Source organism: Saccostrea cucullata, unplaced genomic scaffold, assembly GCF_032062105.1.
Source record: "Saccostrea cucullata isolate Sc308-1 unplaced genomic scaffold, CSIRO_AGI_Scuc_v1 ctg1284, whole genome shotgun sequence".
NCBI lineage: Eukaryota > Metazoa > Mollusca > Bivalvia > Ostreida > Ostreidae > Saccostrea > Saccostrea cuccullata.
This window is the reverse complement of record NW_026939937.1, coordinates 42,691-66,321: the sequence shown is the minus strand read 5'-3', so window position 1 is coordinate 66,321 and position 23,631 is coordinate 42,691. Positions and strand designations below refer to the sequence as shown.

General features: G+C 36.1%; 2 protein-coding genes across 2 annotated transcripts; both read right to left on the bottom strand.

Moving 5' to 3' along the window:
- Positions 1-230: 230 nt before the first annotated feature.
- Positions 231-2,610, bottom strand: LOC134254314 (putative nuclease HARBI1). Its single transcript, XM_062736838.1, has 4 exons — positions 2,455-2,610; positions 1,061-1,398; positions 694-945; positions 231-456 (listed from the first exon to the last, which is right to left on the bottom strand). The coding sequence occupies exons 1-4, from the start codon at positions 2,578-2,580 to the stop codon at positions 231-233; spliced, it is 942 nt and encodes a 313-aa protein (XP_062592822.1). The 5' UTR covers positions 2,581-2,610.
- Positions 2,611-22,107: 19,497 nt separating this feature from the next.
- LOC134254313 (uncharacterized) lies at positions 22,108-23,171 on the bottom strand. Its single transcript, XM_062736837.1, has 2 exons — positions 23,000-23,171; positions 22,108-22,334 (listed from the first exon to the last, which is right to left on the bottom strand). The coding sequence occupies exons 1-2, from the start codon at positions 23,169-23,171 to the stop codon at positions 22,108-22,110; spliced, it is 399 nt and encodes a 132-aa protein (XP_062592821.1).
- Between the last annotated feature and the right edge of the window lie 460 nt (positions 23,172-23,631).

Below are 23,631 nucleotides of genomic sequence, written 5' to 3'. Positions count from 1 at the left end.
TACGGGGGCATCAGTGTTTCACAAACACATCTTGTTAAAAATGTTATTGTTGACAAACTAAACAATATTAAAAGTTATCACTGTTTTTACATTAGTCATTTTTTTTTCTATTCAGACCACAGATAGAAATTGATAACAGATTTTAAGTTCTTTTCAAGTACTTTAAAATCACAAGGTGTATATGCAGAGATGTACATTATTTATCGTGCCATTTCATAGGGTCATTTTGACTAATGATGTTTAAAATCGATGAACATTCTTTGTCTCAAGGCAAATCCATCATTATCATTTCCATTGTAGAGATCATGGTTGTGGTACACTGGCACAGCATTGTTCCCTGCCTGCAGGGGCACCCTCTTACTAATGGCCTTGTTGTGCAGCCTAAAGCAGCATTCAATGATTTTAATGCACTTCTCTGTCCTGAATTGCAGGCTACCACCGGTTTTGTGAAGGCATCTGTATGAAAAAATAATGCTTTTGTAAATATGAAACTAGAGATGTGTTATAAACATGAAAACTGGAGATGTATTAAAGGGTATGGTTCTTCAGTTTCTCTCATGATGCTGTCCTAATCTATTTTTTTAAACAAATTATCTGATAATTGTGTTGTTACGGATATTATCCGTTACAGGTTATATTTTATATTTGGAACTTGATTGTGCACAAGAATTGAATAACAGTTATGAAAGATACCTAAATCTGCTCTTGAGAACGCCAAAAGCTCTCTCGACAGCATTCCTCGTCGAGCAATGAGAGGAGTTGTACCGCTGCTCCTGCTGGTTGGATGGCTGGGCAAATGGTGTCAGCAACCATGTCTTCAGGGGATAGCCAGAGTCACCTAGGAGCCATCCATTCACTCCTCCCATGATTTGTGGAAAGTAGGAATTAGCCAGAATGAAGGTGTCATGGGTGGATCCTGGCCATCTTACCACAATGTTGGTAAAACTAAATAAGATAAACAGTATATTTGTAAAAGTGACTCGGTAAATCATATATATCAACTTCATTCTTCATTGGGAATAATAATTTAGTAAGCTTGGGAGAAGTTGTAAACATGTACCTGAGATCAGCCACTGCCACTGCCTGTATGTTAACTGCATGGAACCCTTTCCGACAAATGAAAGTAGGTTCCTCATCACCTGCCATGCCTTGGATGGGGATAAGTGTACCATCTATGGCTCCAACAACATTTGGAAATCCCTGTATGTTGAAGAACTCGTCCTTCACTTTCTTCAGCTCTTGCTGGGATGTTGGGAATCTTATATTGTCGAGACAGAGACAAAGTGCAGAGCACACACTATGAATGATCCTTGAGGCAGAGGATAAGGAAATACCATGCATGTCTGCAACCTCAGAGAGATAATCTCCCTTTGCCAGAAATCGCAAAGTTACAAAGACCTGCAAGAAATTACTTCTTTCAGCACAACTTGTTTTAACTTTAATTATATTGATTATTCTCAATCTTAACTCATTTACTCATGATCAACTTGAAAGAATTATTAACTTTTTAGCTCTCCAAAGTGCGAAGGCTTGAGTGAGCTTTTCTGATTGAAATTTGTCTGTTGTCATTGTCATCGTTGTTATAAAATTTTCAGAATTTCTTATGCAGAGCTTCTGGGCCAATTGAAAAAAACCTGGGCACAAACTTTATCCTTGGTTAAAGGGGATTCAAGTTTGTTTAAATAAAGGACCACACCTCCTCCAAGGGGAGATAATTATGCAACAGGTAAAATTTAAAAGGCATCATTTAAAATTCTTCTGATGTAGAATCTAAGGCTAGCCTAAGAAAGATGAAACTCTTGAAAATCTTCAAAAATCTTCTCACAAATGCTATGTTTGATCAAATTCATATGGAAGTTTGTTCAAATGATGACCCCTAGGGATAGGTTGGGACCACAATGAAGGTTGAACCTTGTAGCAAAAAGGTCAAATTAAACATTTAATCTTTCAAAACATGTACTAAATTGGATTTTGCTTTTTTCACAGTCATAATGCTCAGGTGAGTGATGTGGCCCCAGGCTTCCTGTTTTCAATATGTCACAGAGATGGAATTTGACGATTCCCTCTTAAAGACCATTCATGCTAAATTGATTAATATAATGGTAGTTATATCTGCACATGGGATATATAGGTAACATTAATATATATACTCTTTTTAGAAATAAATATTTTTAAAATTAATTTATATATGCTCATATAATTTTTTTTTTAGATCATGCCAGTACAAACTATGTAAAACAGATATACACATCTTAATTATTCTAGATAAATTAAGAAGACTATATGCAAGTTTGTAAAAGCGAAATGTCTCAGAGGGCGAATCGTCTCGGTGCGAATCGCCAATAGCGGCGAAGCACCCCATTACAAAAATAAGTAGCGGTACGAATTGATTGACTACCGTTAGCTCTCCTCTTTCAAGAGTTCAAGAAAGTTATAAATAATTAAAGAACTTACTTGTACAAGTGCAGGGATGGCATGGGATCTAGAGGTGGGATGTTGTACTCTATCTTTGATTAAATCAGTTAGTCCAGTTATTGATCGCCTTGGAAAACGATACCTTGGTATCAACTCGGTGTCCATAAAGTTGTCGATAGGGTTTCCTCTGTCCCGAAAAACTCTCTCTCTTCGCATAGCTCTTTCGTTCTCAAACAAAAACAAAAACGCAGCCAAGTTTGTTTATTTATTTCCATCTTACGACAAATATTTTACACTGTCATACGATAAAATATCTTAAGAGAGGGTAGAGGCTGTCGTAAAGTTACGACGGATTTCACACTTAAGAATCTCGACAAAATCGTAAGTTTTCTCTTACGATAGAAATAAATCGTAAGAATTGGCTGCTGGTTCGCATACAAATTGTGACAAACAAAGGAAGATAACTCTTACAGCAAAATAATTTTAATTTCGTGGAAAACTATGACAATTTATTGATTGATTATTTTTTAAAACACTCGCCCGCGGGAAAGTGTAAATGAGCGCGATTCTAAGGGAGGGGGGTACTCGGTGTAAGTCGGAGTTAGATACCTTGTGTTATTATTATACTATGGGTCAAAAATTTATTACAGAAACAAGTGCCTGTGGTTTGGCTGCAAAACTCTGGACGTCTTGGGAATTTGAGCGATAAATATAGAAAAACCGACATCTTACGACCGAACGTATTGAAAAATGGGATCGTGCATTGTATTCGTCAATATCAGTGGGGGGTTTTATAGAAAATATCCCTATAACATACCCGAAAACCACTTCTCTTCGAATCGCTAACGTGACACTACAATACATTTCATTGACCGTTTAAACGAGCGAAGGGGTCCCAACAAAGGTAATTAAGATGATTACCGAGTCTGTGGAGTTAACTGTGGACGTTCGTTTGGATAAATTCCATTAGATACAATAAAACACTCGCCTTGCAATCTAGTTTGTTTGAACATATTTAAAGGAATGGCATCTCGCAGTGTGCCTCCCAGCGAAATTAAAGAAATTGAGGCTACAGTAGAGGCGTGTCTCATAGAAGATCTTGATAAATAGTTTGAAAACATGACCGTATCAGAATTTAATCGTGACAAGTTCGGACTAAACCCCTCAGAGATGGCCAAAATTGATAATAAACATCCGCACCTTAAAATTAAGATGTTACAACAAAAGGATTGGACACAAATACTTAATACTTAGAACGTCCTCTCCTTTATAACAATTAGTTACACAAAGTATTGTTCAAAAATGTACTATACACTGGAAACAAAGGTCAATAAGATTATTTAATATAGGTAATGCATGTACAGAATTTAAAATGGTGTATGGACAAACGAATCAAAATACATTCAAAAACGACCAGATCTCTTGATAAACAATTGCACGTTTAACAAGAGGCCCACGGGCCTTATAGGTCACCTGAGTATCATGTAACAACTTTCCAGAGATAGTATTTGGTTCGTGTTTTAAGCCAAAAGCCATGAAATTCACAAATTTTGAAAGAGGCATCATTGCTTATCAAAGGGCAGATTTCAAAGCATTAATATATTTTTAGTCAAAGTACCCCCCTGGTACCCCTGACCCAGCGGCCCTGAAATTTTCTATTTTGAAAAAGGCCCCTATCTTCAATATAAGGCCAGCATTTTTGTTTAGGTTTAGTTATGAACATGAGAATAAAAAAGTCCCGAAGGAGAAAGAAATAAAAAAAAAAATTAATAAATCAATTATTAACATTTGTACATTCTTTTTTTTATGCTATCCTAATAGGCTCCTTACCACTGGACACATAATGCTTACAAATAGTAAAGTAGAACATTTAATTGCTTATTTCATCATCTGCCAGTTTTGGCCAGTTATATAACTTTTGTGATGTTGATCAAAATATATTTTAAAAAATCAATTCTTTGAAAGTCTTTCAATATATCTTCATTTTTTAATATGTGTTAGGTGAATGTGTAGACATTGTTCTAAAATTTACTTGATGCCTAAAATTATAATTTCTATCATAAAACAGACAGGGAGTATTGCGGAGTAGGGTGAACATTTTTTCAATTAAGTTTAAAATAATGTTTCTGGCTGATACAAATGATACTACATGCCTGTATATATTTGTATATTCTTGCCTTTTAATAGTTGAATTTTTTTATTTCTTCTGGTTATAGTCCAATCCACACTTTGCAAAAGTTGTTTCCCTTTGCGGGGTCAACCAAAAGGTCAAAAGGGAAAGAAACGTCATTTCTCCTCTTTGTGCTACCAAATATTTGGGCATGCTATGATAAATCCATTGTGTTTAATTTTTTTTCTTTCAATGTGTGGGTAGCCCCATCTTGGGGCAATCAGTACACAAAAGGCAGAGCTTTTTAAAAGTCAAATGACGAAATTACAAACCTGAAAACTACAAAGGCGACTGTGTGGATTGTATGGGTTTATCCCCTAAGATGGCGGCCAAGGGACATAACTTTTGAAAAGTGTGGATTGGACTATTGTTTATTTCTTCCTCAAATGGACTTAACTTCTCCCACAGTTTTATTCATTACATCTGATGCATAAGCAACCCTTTTTTAAAGAATGGTGCTTAAACTATAAGCTATAACAGAGACCTAAACAATGTCGCTGGAATTATGCAATAGCTACCACGGGCAGTTTAAAACCTGGGGGAGGAAAATAATTTACAGAGAGTTACTTTTGAAACGAATACATGATTATCTCACCAGCATGTCACTGTGCAACAAAGTCATCAGCATTTTATTTGTCCTTTGAACGGGTGAAACGTTTTGAATGGTACTCTTATCGATGAATTTTACACTAAACCAAGCTATCTTCTCAGATCTAGCTTTCTCTACCCGCAATTTCATCGTAAAACCTGAAGTGAAAGTTCGTAATTTTGAAATCTTGATCCCGACTCAAATTTGACGTCGGAAAGAATTTTTTTTCTGAAAATTCAAAACCTTGAGCGGAGGGTTTGTAAAACTGAAAATAAAATAAATCCTGGACTAAAATATGTAATTAGATCATTAGCATATTGACCAGGAGCAAAGGATAAGATGTTCGAAGAATTCAAGTATTTCACTATATGATCATTAGAGCCCCACCCTAAAACAAGAACCCCTGACCCTGGGGCCATAAAATTCACAATTTTCATAGAGGCACTCTTGCTCATCATAACTATGCACTTAGTTAATCCATTTAATACCCAGGAGCAGAGAAGAAATTTTCAAAGAATTCATTTATTTTCACTATATGATCAATAGAGCCCCTCTCTAACACCAGAACCCCTGACCCTGGGGCCATAAAATTCACAATTTTGGTAGAGGCACTCTTGCTCATCATAACTTTGCACTTAGTTAGTCTATTTAATACCTAGGAGCAGAGAAGAAGATTTTCAAAGAAATAATGCATTTTCACTATATACTTATTTAGCCCCGCCCTAGCACTAGAACCCATGACCCCATGGCCATGAATTTTACAATTTTGGTAGAGGACTTAATGCTGATTACAATCATGCAAACAGTTTGACTGCTTGATGTCCAGGAGTAAAGAAGAAGATTTTTAAAGATTGCACTAATTTTAGTGGTTTTGTCACCACCATTAAGGCCCCAGGGGGGCAGGGATCATGAAATTCATAATTTTTGTTCCCCTTCAGCCATAGATGCTTTGTGCCAAATTTGGTTGAAATTGGTTCAGTGGTTGCAGAGAAGAAGCTGAAAATGTTCAAATATTAACGCACGACGGACGACGACGGACAAAAACAGATAGCAATAGGTCACCTGAGTTTACTCAGGTGACCTAAAAATAAACTTTCATATGAGAAATACCTGATGGAATCATCTCCCCATAACAGAGCATGAGTGTCTACAATACGTAAGTTAATCATTCTAAAAGTAGCATTGAACCAAATACAATTAAGACACTCAGACAAAAATAAACAAAATCCTTAAATCGTAGTACATAGAATAGCAGTGATTTTGATGTACATCTACATTTACAATAGAAAAGTCCGACTGCGGCTCGATATTGTTGTATTAGCCATTTTCAAGACATAAAGAGACGTATTGAGCAATATTTGAACCAGCCACAAGGAGACAATAAGTAAACATGCAATTTTGTTTGTATGACCTTTGGTTAAAAATAAAAAAGAAAAAAACATTGAAAAAAAAGTTTGGGTAGAAAGAAGTTCAAAAAAAAAAAAAAAGAACAGAACAATAATGAAGGAAACAAAATAAAAATTGTGAACAAGCGCGAGGAAAATGATACCTATGTGTCACTAGGCAAAACATAACGCATAGTGACAGAAGCTTTGTTTAAAAACAATAAAAGTAAATGTAATAATTGTCATCTTCTTTGAGCTCTATTGATAAGTGCTGATTGCATATAGAAATTATTCTAGCATCCGTGTCTGTGCCATGGTCGGGAACCGGGATATTATGAAATCTTAAGAAGTTTCTCCTTCCGTACTGCCCTAGTCTAGGTCATCTACTGTATCCTCAAGATTCCAGATTTGATTTTGTAGATCAGTGTTTTGTTCTTCATAATTTTTTAAACGCCCTGTGAGATCAACAATTTGTTTATTTTGTTTTGAAATTGTTTTAGCTTGGTTCTGAACCGTTTTATTTAATGAGCTGAAAACGAAATGGACTGCTAGCTCGATGGAGGGTTTGATAGCTTCTGCAAGCACTGGTATCAACTGCGCCATAAAAGTTTGAAATCTAGTTGTTGTCCTGGACCAATCTGCTGGTTAAGAGGTAAAAGCTGCTGTACAGGAAAAAATCCCACCCAAGGTTCAACTTTTGTACAGAGAGACGTCTTACGAGAAAATTAAAAGAAGAATGGCGGACCAGGTCTAGAAACACAATAATGCGGAGTTAATTGTAGATAAAGAATTAAGAGCTCTCGTAATGTCCAGAAAAGGAAATGAATCAAGGTACAGCATGAAAGAACACCCCAAAGAAAAAAAGAAAGGTCAATATCTAATTTTTCTAATTAATCAAACTATATATGTTCACTTAGTCGTCGGAACCGGGTGCGGGGGAGGCGAATGCCACCCCTCTCTCCAAATCTTGGCAAATATTTATATCTAATTGGAATATCAATTTTCAATATATCAATATCAAGTTTCAGACTCTTATAGAAATGTTCAATTAAGCAATCAGCGGCAAGATGAAGATGGGGGAAGGGGGGCACAATCTTCTAGATTCGCCCTGCTGCAGATGAAGAGGCAGCGCCACCTGGGACAGAGAGACCACCACCTAGAAGACCTCTCCCTGATGTACCGAGGTAGATGTAAGGGCAGCGCACTCTGAGACAGGAATCCACCTGCTTTAGCTCACCTGAGCCAAAGGCTTTTCTGAACAAAATTTGTATGATGTTTGTCAAACTTTTCAAATTTTCATATTCTACAGAACCACTGGGCTAATTTCAACAAAACTTGCCACAAAGTATCCTTGTGTAAAGGGAATTCAACTTTGTTTAAATGAAGGGACAAATCCTCTCCTAAGGGGAGATACTTATGAATTATTGATTAAATAATGGAATCGTTATTCAAGAGGCCCATGGGCCTTGTAGGTCACCTGAGTATCATGTAACAACTTTCCAACAATTGAATTGGTTCGTATTTCAAATTAAACGCCATGAAATTCAAAATTTTGAAAGAGGCACTATACTATTGCTTATCATAACTATAGATTTAGCTTGCTTACTTTGATAACTTAATACCCAGAAGTAGATAAAAGTAACAAGGAGAAAATGCATTTCCACTTTATAACAAGTTGTGCTCCTCACCCCACAGGAACCACTGACCCTGGGGGCACATGTTTCAAAATTCTTGAAATTTTATCATAAATTTCATTTCATCAAAAATGGTGGATTAATACCAAATAAGCAGATTTTAAAGCATTAATTTATTTTTAGATCATGTAACCCCCACGTCCAACCCAAGTACCCTGAAATTAACCATTTTCGAAGAGGCACCTTTCATCATCATTAATATGTACTTAAGACATTGGCATAATACCCAGGAGCAAAGGGAAAGTTTTTTGAAGAATTCATGCATTTTCACTATATAATCAATAGAGCCCCACCCTGGGGCCATGAAATTCCTTCATCATCATAACTATATACATAGGTTTAATACTAAGAGCCCAATTCCTAACACCAAAACCCATGACCCTGAGGCTATGGAATTAACAATTTTAGAATAGGTTCTTTTATTCAACATAACTATGTACTTGTTTAATTTATTTAATAGCCAGGAGCAGAGAAGACAATTTTTAAAGAAGTAATGTATTTTCACTATGTAATCAATAGAAATCCTCCCTAACCCCAGAACCCCAAACCTAGGGGCCATGAAATTCACAATTTTGGAAAAGACATTATTGCTCATCATAACTATGTACTTGGTTAGTTTATTTCATACCCAGAAGCAGAAAAGGAGGTTTACAAAGAATCTATGCATTTCACTTTAAGATTAATAGAGTCCCACCCTAACACCAAAACCCCTGACCCCGGGGCCATGAAATTCACAATTTGGGAAGAGGCAGCCTTATTCAACAGTACGATCATTTGGTATGTTTATTACATACCAGGTGCAAAGAAGAAGATTTTCAAAGAAATAATGTATTTTCACTATATAATTTATATAGCACTGCCCTAGCACCTAAGAACCTCTGACCCTGGGGCCATGAAATTCACAATTTTGGAAGAGGCACCCTTATTGAACATAACTATGAACTTCTTTAGTTTATTAAATGCCCAGGTATAGAGAAAATTTTCATAGAAATAATGCATTTTTACTACATCATCTATTTTGCCCCACCACAGCACTAGAACCCCAGCTGACCCCAGGGCCATGAATTTAATTTTGGTAGAGGACTTAATGCTGATTACAATCTTGCCAAAAGATTGGATGCTTGATGTCCAGGAGTAAAGAATAAGATTTAAAAAGAGAGTGTAAATTTTAATAATTTGGGCCATACCCATCAGACCCCCGGGGGGGGGGGGGGGGGGGGCCCATAAAATTCACAATTTTTGTTCACCTTTACCCATAGACGCTTTATGCCAAATTTGGTTGAAATTGGTTGAGTGGTTGCAGAGAAGAAGCTCAAAATGTTCAAATATTAACGCACAACGCAAGACGACGGACTAAAAAAGATACCGGTAGTTTACTCAGTTGACTGAGTTTTTCAGGTGACCTAAAAAATCGTCTCAATAACCAGTGGACCAGGAAAGATGAAACTCGCATGAAAGCATCCTTATGTAGCGTACATTCAATTTTGTTTAAATCATGACCCCTGTGGGGTAGGGTAGGACAACAATAGGGTTTCCAAGTTTCACATAGGAATACTTGAGAAAAATCAGTAAAATTAAGCCACAATGGGGCACAGGTACTTGTTGGACAGGACCTCCACCCCACCCCAATATATGACCCTACCTTGTAAAAAAAATTATTACAATTTGTATTCATTACACTTTCTTTTCATGTATACAATGCGAAAAATGAGTTAAAACCCCAGATTACCGTTCTGTACACAGATACCCCTCTATTAATAATAATGGAGAAAGGTATGCCACCCCGGTTTGTTGACATTCTACCCCCTGGTCTTTCTTTTATTTCAAATCAACTTGAAATGTCGATTCATGCTGTCTCTACACACCTTTTACTTTTTGATTATGCTATTACAGTGGCTTTGCGTCTCGTAAGAATCCCACAATTTATCTTGAAACAAGATTTTAGCTGGCAGTCTGATATTTCCCTTAGTAAAAGCAACAGAAGTAATGAAATCGCGACCTTTAGTAAAAGCAACAGATGTAATGAAATCGCGACATCTACAAAAAGGCAGATAACTCGCACGGAGAACGTCTGATGTTCCGAATTCAAAGCATTACGATAACTCCCGAGAACGGGCACTTTTGTTTTACGCGCGATATTCAAAGAATAAAAAAACCCTGAAAATCAGAATGACCGACTTATCACATTATTTCATTAACTGGATCAACGAGAATATTGCGGAAGAGGACGAAAATGAGTATCTTGAACTTTCAGATATAAAAAAATAAGTGTGTCAATTGTTAAATAACATAGTACAGCAATTTGGACGCTCAAAAACTGACTGTTAGTTAATGGAAGCCAGGTCCTCATTGAAATAACACTTAATTCTGATTCTACATGGAGCCTTTTCACTATGGGATCTGTTGTTAACCCAGTTGACCTTGGACTTAATAAGACATATAAATTTATGACAATTTTTGAAAGTGTAAGAAAGTTGCGGTACTGTGATGGTGTACAAAGTGTTGTTCCATCTAAAATCAAAAATTCATGTAGAGCATATATCAAAGCTAGGTGATGAAAACAGCCCTATCCCTGTGCGGTACAGATCAAAGTCCTGTACAAAAGTGCATTTTTTTTTAAATTTGAAGACTAAGTCCCCCCTCACCAGAGGTAAAGAAAAAATTTTTCTAAAAAGATGCGCATTCTCAGAACATAATCTTTATAGCCCCGCCCTAGCACTAGAACTTCTGAACCTGGGGCTATGTAAGTCACAATTTTGGAAGAGTCATTTTCCTTCATCATAACTAGGTACTTAGTTTATTTAGTACCCATGAATAGAGAAGATTTTTAAATAATGCATTTTCACTATGTAATCTATATAGCCCCGCCCTAGCACTAGAATCCCTGACCCAGGGGCCATTAATTTCACAATTTTTAGAGAATTCAATGCTGATTACAATCATACCAACAGTTTGACTGCTTGATGTCCAGGAATAACGAAGATTTTTAAAGATTGTATAAATTTTAGTGTTTTCGCCCCAACTCTCAGGTTCCACTTTTTTTTGGAAATCTGCTCTTTGGTAATAATGTTGATATTAAAGCAAGGGTGCTTTTCCAAAATTGTGAAATGTGTCGACCAAGGTTCAAGTGTGGTAGTGGAACTACTGATTATTGCTGAATATTACTGATTAGTCGAAATGCATTTGTTTGTTCCCGTACTCTGTCTTTGGGTAAAAAGTACCTAAAGTAAACATGTTTAGTATATACATGTAGTTTTGATAAGCAATGGTGCCTCTTACAAAATTGTGAACGCTATGACGTCTAGTTTATAAAATATGAACCAAATTCAATCGTTGGAAAGTTGTTGCATGATCCTCAGGTGACCTATAAGGCCAAATGGCCTCTTTTATTTCTCTTATCATTGTTCATTTACATGTCAAATATTTAAATCTCTTCCTTTTTCAGACGTAAGCTTTTAATAGAAATGTTCATTTAAAAACCAACAATTTTTGTTTATGTAATTAATGTAGTAAGTACGTGTAAGAAATAGTAATGAAAGATGTTTTATTTGGAACTTATCCTCTCCCCTGGGGATCCGGGTTAGAATAGGTCCTCAGTACCCCATTGCTTGTCGTAAAAGGCGACTAAATGGGGCGGTCTTTCGGATGAGACCGTATAAACCGAGGCCCCCTGTCACAGCATGTGTGGCACGATAAAGATCCCTCCCTGCTCAAATCAGAATGTATGGTAGCTGGTACTCCAAATCTGGAAACGACTTCTTCAACAATCTTTGTGGCGACTGTTTCTGCCTCCATGTTTGGCAATGCAAAAGCTTCTGTCCACTTCGTAAAGTAGTCTGCCACAACAAGGATATACTTATTCCCGTTTGATGTCATTGGCAGTTCACCTAAAAGATCAGTCGCTAGTCTTTCCATTGGATACCCTGTAAAGACTAAATGCATTGGAGCCTTGTTGTTTTGCCTAGGTGTTTTTCTCTTGGTGCACACTTCACAGCAGCGAACATAAGAATGAACATCCCTTTGGAGGCCTGGCCAATAGTAAGATTGACGGATTCTCGCAAGTGTCTTGTGGTTCTCGAGTCATGGTAATATTTCAAAACATTCCATCGCTCCTGCTTCGGGACAATGGCTTGCAAAGTATCCTGTTTAGTAACAAGGTCTGACCATCTTCTATATAATATTCCATTTTCAATGACCAGCCGGTCCCACTGAGAGCAAAGGGATTTCACAACAACAGATTCGGACGCAATCTCATCTTTTTTCGGTTGCTTTCTCCTTTCGAGCCAAACTTTTTACCTTTTTGATATCCTCATCTTCATCCTGAAGACATTTCAAAGGCTTTTCTAGGATCAACTTGTCTTGGGCCTCAAGTTTGTTTACGGTTTGGTGAGTCAATTCATTATGACTGACTTTACACTGCTTGCATGGCACTCGACTCAGACCGTCGGCATTACCATGTAGTCTACCTGGCCGATGTTCTATTGTGAAGTCATAGGTGGATAACACATCCATCCACCTTGCGAGCTGCCCTTCGGGGTCCTTAAAATTCATCAACCATCTAAGGGCGCTATGGTCTGTCCTTACCGTAAATTGTCTGCCGTATAGGTAATGTCTAAAATACTTGATGAAGTGTACAACAGCCAGAAGCTCTTTTCGGGTAACACAATACTTTCTTTCGGATTTTGAAAGACTTCTGCTGGCATAGGCAATTGGTCGTTCAACACCATCTTTTATCTGTGACATTACTGCACCAATTGCATATTGACTGGCATCGGTATCCAGGATGAATCTTTCATTAAAATCTGGATGAGCCAAGACAGGAGTTGTTGATAGCTGTTTTCGAAGATTGTCGAAGGATACTTGGCATTCATCAGACCATGTAAAATTAATACCCTTTTTAGTCAGGTCATGCAGTGGCTTGGCGATATTGATTTTTGACAAATCGCCTATAATAACTGCAGAATCCTAAAAATGATCTTAACTCAGATACATTTGAGGGTACCTGCCATGTCTGAACGCCCTTAATTTTATCAGGGTGTGTAGCAATCCCCTTTTCAGATACGACGTGTCCCAAATATTCTGCTTCTGTTGAAAATAGAGTGCATTTGCGAGGCTTGAGCTTTAGTCCCGCAGCTAACAATCGATAAAACACTTGTGTTAGATTTAAAATCATGTCTCCTACCGTTTTTCCAACAATAATGATGTCGTCAAGGTATACAAGCATATCTGCCATTGTAGACCTCTTTGTACAAGCTCCATGAGACGCTCAAACGTCGCAGGGGCGTTACAAAGCCCAAAGGGCATAACTTTAAAACTATAAAGCCCTTTTCTGGTTGCAAATGCAGTCTTCGGTCGATCTTTTTCTGCAACTTCCACTTGCCAATACCCGGCATTTAAGTCTAATGTGGAATAATACTTGGCACCCGATAACTGACCCAGGGAATCATCTATCCTAGGAAGAGGATAAGCATCTTTGACAGTTGCGTTGTTTAGCTTCCTGTAGTCAATGCAGAACCTAGTCGTTCCATCCTTTTTCTTAACCAACACAACTGGAGACGACCAGGGACTGGTGCACTCTTCTATGATTCCTCTTTCTAGCATGTCGTCAACATGACGGTCTGCCTCTTCCTGCATATGTATTGGCAATCGTCTTGGATGCTGCTTAATCGGAGTATTCGTACCAGTATCGATAGTATGTTCCGTCATCTTGGTTTGACCAAGGTCAGCATCAGTCGCAGCAAATAGACTCGAATACTTTCTTAACAGTCCTCTGACTGCCTTGGCATACTCTGTGGTCAACTCTTTGACTGACCGCTGATACAAGTCCTGTAGATGAGAAGGCAGCTCTCCTACCTTGTTAATGTGACTGCTCTTTTCATACACATTGTCGACAGCCGACAGAGTGGCAACAGAAGTCCCTCTATACAAATTCTTTGTTTCAGTAGATAAATTCATAAGTCTGACAGGAGTGACTTTGCTACCTTTGATCAATGTTCTGGCTACTAAACCCCGATCTGATTCTATGAAACGGTCTGACGGTTCAATAACACCAAGGTTTGGCACTTTCTCATACACAGGTGCAGCAACATTACACATGGCAACAATTTCACTACATGGAGGGATTGTGATACTGGCAGCTAGGGTAACCCTACAGCAACCTATTTTCCCTTCGAATGACAATTTTACCCGCTTACTTTCTATCAGCATAGAAGAATTTGGCAATTCAAGCGAGCAGTTGTTAGTGGTAAGAAAATCAAGCCCTAATATGCCATCAATGCCAACATCAATTACTGTAAATTTCTGATTGATTGTCAGGGCAGACAACAAGAAAGAAATTGAGATAGAATCTTCTACATTCATTGCAGTACCATCTGCCGTAAGAACGTCCTGGTTGTCCTTGTCAAGAACTGGCTTTGTATCACCCATCACAGAATACAATGTTGATGGGGAAATGATGCTAACGGTTGCCCCAGTGTCGATTAGAAACTTCACTTTACTACCGTTTATCGTAGCATCAACAAATACACCGGCTTCCCCTGCCTTCCGACTTACACCAGTTCTACTTGCATCCTTGTCTGCCCCCTTTTGTTGTCTTGGTAAAGAGGTGGGCTTTTCTTTCTCTTTTAACCATAACTTCTTCTGCATATTTTGATAAGAGTAACAATCTTTCTTCATGTGGCCCTTCTTCTTGCAAAAGTTGCAAATTATGTTTGACGATGTACGCTTTGTAGATTTTGAGTTCTGTACTGCCATCTTGATTGATTTCATTTCCTCTTGCATGTCACGTACTACCTTCAACAGCGTGGTTACGGTGTCTTTGTCTGATTCCAATGGCTGGTTGGCCTCTCTCAAATAACCTTTATCTTCCTGGAGACGTCTTTCAGCAGAATTAAATGCATCTAACTCCACAGCATGGCGTATCGCATCATTCAGGTCAACAGGCCTAGCTTGTTTGATGCGGATCCTCATGTTGCTGTCCTTCAATGCATCAATAAATTGCTCTTTCGCAAGGGTTTCTCTAACGTCAATTGGGGCAGTAGGATACGCGAGGTTGGCCAGCCTGCGTACATCCTGCCCAAGCTCTGGCAATGTTTCAGAAGCCCGTTGTCTCCTTTCTCGTAATTGTGCCCTATACAACTCGGTTTGGTTAGGTGGCAGAAATCGCTCCTCCAGTGACCTGGATAATAACCTGTAGTTACATTTTTCTCCTTCTGGAAGACTGCCCAGCACAGCTTGTGCCCGACCTCGTAGGGATACAGCTAAGTGCATGCCTTTCTCAGAGGTTGACCAACCATTCAATTCAGCACATACATCAAAATGAGATTTGAAGTCTAGCCATGAGGTAGTACCATCAAACTTATCTGGCTTTACATGGTTACCCTTATGTTGATCAACATTGGCCCTTACATCAGGTCTGCGTGTTGTGATATTTGTAAACAGAGGGTCATCCTGCCTGTTTCTAACATAAGGTGTACTTGTTAAGGAAAACCTATCTGGAGTCTTGTCATCTGACCTACCTAAGCTAATGCGGCTCTCAGGCTCTCTTCTTTCTGATACATCAGTAGGTAGAGTGGTCGTCCTAACTAATTTAGGTTTCGCACCCATTGCCTCATAATAATCATCTTCTAAGGTTGTCCGCCTGCTTTCAGGTAAACCTGAGTCTCTAGCGGTTTTCCTTTTATCTTCATCAAAGCTTGCCTGAAGTCTGCTTAGCTCTCTTTCAATTTTAGTAAGGTCATCCATACTACTCAACTAATAAATACGATTATTGGTAGCTACTAAAGTTAACAAGCCAATTATAAAGAAAAATCAAGTGCCCCAAATCCCACCGCTGCCACCAAATTCTGTAACGTGTCGAGCGGAATCTATAATAGCAATCGGGGGTCGTACCTTGTCAATTCAAGGTTTGGGGGGATGATTTCCAATATAATATAATTTTTCTTAATAAAAGATTGACAAATGATTACAAAGGCCTGCAAAATATACAAATAGATGGCCAACCTTATCTAGGTTAATAATCACGTTAATATTTAATAGTAAATCGAATAATTATAAATGATTAAGCAAATGGCAGTGGGTAGGCTATCCCTTACACTGGCCAACCTCGGACTGACGCTTGTACTGCAGCCTTATTCAGGACACAGTCAGTACAAGTGACAGCCCTTCAACTGCTGTGCACACTGCTAGCCTTATTCAGGCAGACACACTGTACACAACAGCCTGGTTGCCAGACGGGTCAACAAGATTAATTACAAGTGTGGTGGCTAACCTCCGTCGCTGGTTAGCCTCTGAGTGGCTTGCCACTCGGAAAACACAACAGCCTTTATTTATTACTTTTCTTGTAGACTAGACCTTTATTTTATAAGGTCGACTTCTTCTGTAAGCTGACGTTATAGTCTCACTTACTTATATCGCTGTTTGTTCACACACGTCTTGTACTCTCCACAGCTAAGACTGGAATGAATGCTAGATACCGCGATTCAGCCTTTATATACTTTTTTAAGGCGGATGTTTACGTCGACATCCTAATCACTGAATCGGAATAAAAACAATATAAATTTCCGGAATGCTACAACATGACCAATATTAATAATGTCATACTTTGGTACATAATAACCAATACCACTACATGTATAATTGTCCTGGTTTTATTCTTAAAATACCCGAAAACTTAAGAGATTCTAGGGAATTTCCCTCCCTTGGCCTCCACCAGTGCTTCACCCAGGACCCACTGGGGGCCTTAAGGCGGCCCCAGACCTCTTGCTTGAACGAAGTTATACACGTCCCCCCCCCCCCACCTTTTGAATCCGCCTATAGTATATAAATGATTAGTCTTTTAGAATCAATTGATCAAGGTACGTAAGACAAAGAAGAAAATAAATACTATTATTCTGTCCTCGATAATCTTGAAAATAAATAATCTGCCCTTGACAGGCATGAAAATAAATAATCCGTCTCAAAAAAAATTTGCCAGCCCCCCCCCCCCTCCTCAGAATCAAATGGTCGTCCCCTTACGTTAAAATCAGTAACGTCGTGATGACGTCGTTACGGCAAAAGTTGTAATTATTTAAGAAAATGCACCATTTTTCCAAACTTCTGGCAAAAAAAACGGTATGAGATAATTCCAAAAAATAAAATAGATTTTGAAAAGACAAATTGTGGGCATCTTTGTAAAAAATTTCAATCAAATTTAGACAGGGCCGCCTCGTTATATATACCGTACCCAGTTCTTTAACCAGTCAAAAATCATCAAACTACATAAAAACTTACTACAGCGTGTTGTTTTGTCGTTAGTAAAATCCCACATAACAAGTTATAAACAAGTCACTGATCGCTATACACTTGTCAATATGACGTCATTTCTTACAACGTGACGTAGTTTGTATGCAGTGAGAGACAGATCAAGTAATATTTTCTCAACAAAATATGTATTCTCTAATTAAATAAAATATTATTTACAGATATTCTATGGGCCAATAACTTGAATTTAATGTCTTCTTCACTATTTTATTAATATATTTTCTGTACATTACGTATTTAATTGACACTGCCGTATATTTGTATGCAAGTACATCGGAGGGAAATTTGAGGGTCTTAATAAATCGATCTAGTGCAAGGGCATACACTCTATGGATCAAAGTTAGCTTTTTCAACTAGAGAACTATTAAGGTATCTGAAAAGTGCTGCGATCCTGATGAAATCTTAACAATTTAAATATATCAATACTTAGTATTTCATGCCGCTGACCAGCAAAAAATATAGCATTCGGTCATACAAGTATAATTTTAACAATGAAATTGCAGAATTTAGACAAGATCGCAGCACTTTTTAGAAACTACAATGCGTGTTGAAAATATTTATATACTAAACTTGGAAATTTAACTTGGTTATGCCCTTGCACTAGTGATATTTATATGTAACATCAATACTTCAAATCAATGTGCTAAAATCGCGTGACTGCCGCATCACGTGACTAGTCTAAATATAAAATATAATCGTCCTCGATATGTAGTTATTAATCATAATTACAATTATCCGATATCAATAATGTACTAAAAAAATCGCCATCCCGATTAGGAATACATTTTAAAATACAAAATTTAGTCGATATTCCCATTGCGCACCTTAACTGTACTGCGTAGTTGTAGGGCAATAGATGTTATCAATTTGCCGGTATGCAATATGTAGAACATTTTAGATACACAGTCATGATAATTTGTTCGGTGATAAAATGAAACTCTATTTGAAATCGATGCTGCACCATAAATCATACGGTTAAGGTGATTCGAACCTGTCGCCAAAGTAATTGGATTTTTAAAAAAATAAGAATGATACTACAGGATTTCCTGTCTTGAATAATGACAGTTTTGATATGGGTCAATGCGCTAGTTTCCATGGCAACGGCCTATGAACATGAGAGTGTTGAACTTGACTGCTGTCCCAAAATAAACAAGTGATAGACATAATCAAAATTAGAAAATAAAAAGATTTTATTTTCAATCGTATTTTTATATCATGGAAATGAAAGATAACATTGTCTTCCTAAAGAATAAGTAACAGTATTGAAATAATAAATGATGTTTAAATAATTTAATCCGAATTTCCTCAGACTGCTCTTAAAAATGCCATTTTCAGCATGACTTTCAATTAATAAAATGGCAAAAAATCATACCAAGAGTAATTGGAATTTTTTCTTTTAACTTTCTTTGAATAGCAGTGATACAAAGCTTTAAACCTTGCAAAAAAAATTGGAAGGTTCATGAGTCCGGAAGAAAGATACAATCATCTGACTTTCATTGGGTCTTGCTCAATTTTTAGCCTTTTCCAAAAAAAATTATGTATGAAAAGATAAACACAATAGATCTTAAAAGTTTGCATAAAATAATCAAATACATTGTATAATTTATCAATTCTAAACATTTGATATGAAAATATTCAATAAAATAGTCATAAGCTTCAGAAACATTAGAATAATCTCTCAGTTCGAATTTCCTCTTATATATTGAAACTAAATGCATTTTACATGGATGCAATATATAATATTTAGGTCAGCATTTTTTTTATTTTTAGGTTTACAAACCCGTCTCTCAAGTTTTTGAATTATCAGAAAAAAAAATAAGGAAAACAATTTGTTTTTCTTTCCTATATCAAATTTGAGTCGGGATCGAAATTCCAAATTTACGAACTCGTACTTCCGGTGTTATGAACATGGCGGTAAATGAACTTTTATGAAGGGTGGAAAACACAGTTTTATGTATTACGTTATCAGGATGTTACTTGGTGAGGGACAAGCAAAACTGACCCCTATAAAGAAATAAAATGGAGGCTTGTTACATAGACTTCTGCATATCATTGGAAAGATAAAATTGTGAATTTTGTAAATATCCAACTAAAATACATTCATCAAGTACTACTAGGGGGTATTTGACACCTGAAACATGGGGGATATTGAGTTGTTTATGCATCCATTTTCAATGCACCTATGCATTTTTAACTCCCCTGCTCAACAAAAACAGAAAAAACCTGACAAAATAAGTTATGTGCATTTCACAGAACAAGTCCTAAGGTTTTCTTTTATTGTGCTTTTAGGGTACATTTTCCACCTCTTGAAAGAGCTACATTACCTGCTAATTGACTCATTCAATTCTGCACATGTGAAAACCGGATGTTTTGGGAGTTATCTCCCCCTATTAAAAAGTCTCACATTTTTTTAAATCTAAAAATGAATGCACATTTTTTTTTCTTTAAATATTAAGATAAGATTCTACTTTATGCGAATAAAAACAAAAAGTCCAATCTGCTTGCATATAACGACATATAGATGTGTTTGACGGGGAAATTTTATATTTTTGAGATATTATATATTCCTACATTTTTTTTTCATTAACAAAAAAAGGGGGGGTATTATCCATACTTCAGGTGCCTGTGCTCCTACGGGACTTTTTCATTCTGATGTTTGTAAACCTAAAAATAAAAAAAAAATGCTGGCCTTAAATGGGGGAAAAATCTGATAAAAAATTCAAAACCTTGAAAACAACACATTCCAGTCCATATTTTTACATTAAATGCAACATAAACATTCAAAAATGTCTTTTTCTAAAAATGATAACCTTCTTGTCCATCAATGCATTTATAGTTGACTGCACTACTGTATTTCATTATTTCTGCCCTGAATTGATAATAAATCGTTCTCTAATTCTATAATGAAATTATTTAATAATTTATTTATTTATTTTCATATTTAAAAAATCAAGATGCTTCATGTCCATGCTTCATTGATGAATATTCCTTCATTGTTCAATTGAAAACCCCATATGAGGCCCCAATTTGAGAATCTGACGAGGAGTAACTTCCCTTTTATTTTAATATATAAACGAAAAATGTACTGTAATTTATGTTTTTTTTTTACAAAAATCTAAATTCTTTCATTCTATAATAATTATAGCTTAATTCTATGTCTTCAAATATGTCCTTAGTTAGGGAATATTAATCAGAAATATGAAAAAATAATAATCGTTTCACTTATATTTGTAATATCAAAAACAAATAAAGTTTTCATTTTTTTTAATGACATCTCTTAAAGCCACATTGAAACACACAAAACGTATCAAAATAAAAACGTGTATAGTGTCCTTCTTTATTTTCATTTTACGTTTAATGTCTGGTAGGGTAACTGTGTACCTTGTTTTACGTACATACATCACTGTATGTTCTGAATGTTTCAAGTACGTATACGGTGTACTATAGCGTAGCCTGCACACATGTAACAGTTACTAGTGTTCATGTTTCAACGTAATCGTAGGTATGTTTGGTATTTGTAATGTGAACTGAGTATATAATTACAACTGATCAGGATGTTCAGACTTCTTAGCCCATCTTGCTGTTTGAATACTGGACACCCTTTGGTATTTACTTGCTAATTTAGCTGTCTTAAACCGTGTTTACGGTATCGTTTCATTGTTTGTAAACATTTCTTTTCCTGTCGTCTGTCAAACTATATACGCAGTAAATCAGTGCTATATACGAAACACCAAATAAATAAATAGTTTTGTTGCTACATGTGCTAAGAAACATAAACGTGGTCAATCTAACAAATTGGCTAATTTTAAATGATATAGGAGAATTTAAAAAAAGAAATTGACAAACGACATTTTAACAACATCATAGATCGAATAACGGCATTTCGTGTTGCGCAGTTGACGTATTTTCGTCACGTTCGAATCACCTTAATTGTTGACGGCTAGTTATCAAAAGTCTTGATGCTGAAATTATTTATCGAAATAGGACAGTGAATCTTTGGAAAGACTTTCCTTCAAGCATCCAAACCTTTAATGTAATTATGATTGATTGATTGATTGATTGTATATTGTTTAACGCCGAAATGTAATTATGAAATTGAGCTCCTACAATACTGCAATAAAAAGAAATTTTAAAAAATATAGATTAAGGAATACAGTTAAAAACTATAAGTTTTTACTTTAAATGGAAATTTACAAAATCTATGAACAACCGAGAATTCATTTCTCTTCTTCAAGTGAAAATCGGTGTTTAAATATTTGTTGTAAGAGGTTGAAATAACGAACAGTAATAGATCTCTATCTACAAATGATACAGACATGTGAAGAGGATATAAAAATCGATCCCTTAGAGCCAGAGGGAGTAGGTATCATAAGATATGTTTCCACATACTAGTATTCCAACCATATTTTATATTTCCAATTTCTTCGGTGTTTCTTTATTTTTGCAAATGTTTTAACCTTTATCATACATGTGTATGTAATATTTCACACATGTACAAAATCTCTCTTTTTTCAGAATTATTCAATATATCTGAAACATGTATTTCACACATGCTTAATAATGTTGTATTTCACACATGTAGTGAAACAAGCGAGACTCCAACATGTCCACGCATTTATAGTCCAGATCACTGCTAGATCTGATATGGACTTCGCCCGGCGCATTCGTCTCGACAAAAGGACAGAAATCTGGTATCAGTGTACCGTCATGAAATTTCCATTGTCCATTGATCTTCTCACCCTGAACCCAGACCTCGATTGCAGTAGAAGATGCATACTGTCCTGAAAACAGAAAACAAATAACAGCACGCTTATAACTAAATGCCATTAATGGAAAATTTTGCTTTGTTTCAAGCGTATTTTTTATAGTCGCTAAGTAAACAATATATTTTAAGTTTCACAGAATTGAAATTTTTTTCTCAAAAAGTGTCAATTTATTATAGGTTTGTTTGCTGTACATGTGCACTATAGCCATGGTTTACTGTAAAATGATCATGCTTATAATGAATTGACGTTTACTATATATAGATTAACATATCAGGTGGCCTTAAATATTTTTTTTTCAAGGAAGGAATAAATGAATAACGCTTATACCGAATCATCACTCAGTTGTTAGCGTACATGTATTTTAATGACATATTATACCTGAGAAGCAGAATCGACATGTACAATAACACATCAAACGTCTTTATTTTTAAGGAAGTATCTAATTCTTATTTATTTTCCAAACTTATATACAAATGAAATTTAAACAGTTTTATAGTTGAAATAAATATTTATTAGTCTATGCGTCTGCATGTTTAGAGAGTATCATGCATATGTCATATGAGTTTCTTTTAAATAACTAATTGATTAAAATATTTATTACTAATAATTCATATATACATTCATAAAATCTTAATCCCGGCAATAACCTGCTTAATTAACTTCTGAAAGTTTAAATATACCTGCATGGTTCTTAAATATATCGAATTTCTCCTGAGAATCGATTCGAATCAGATCTCCGCCATCTTGTTTACAGCTGCTGACTGCTTCCTTGTAATTCACTTCCGTTGAGACATACTTCAAACAAGTTGTGAAAACAGAGGTTCGGTAGAAGGTATAACCTTGTGGGCACATATCTATAAAAACATTTTTCACTGAATTTTTTTAAAATAATGATGTGAAATTTTACTAGATTTTTAAGGTTATTCCACCCTCCGTGATATCATAGGTTTTTCAAAAACTGTTATTAAATTAAATTCATACCCAACAATAGAACAATATATTTTGGAAGAATGATATTCCATAGGTGTAATGATAATATTGTTAAGTGAAAGAATTTTAAAAACGCATATTTCCTTTATTTAATCAATGATTCAATCTTTAAAAAATGTTGACAAGGGCTATAACTCCTGCTCAGGTAGCTTCATTTAGGCATTTTCTTTATTGTACTTCTTATGTAAAATATTTTCCTTGATATTCACAATTCAAAAGTATCTTATAAGTAGCAAGTATGTAGGAACTTTCAGCATCATAATCATACATTTGAATGAGTAGTTTTTACAATATATTTATGATAGTTATGATGTGGAAGAAA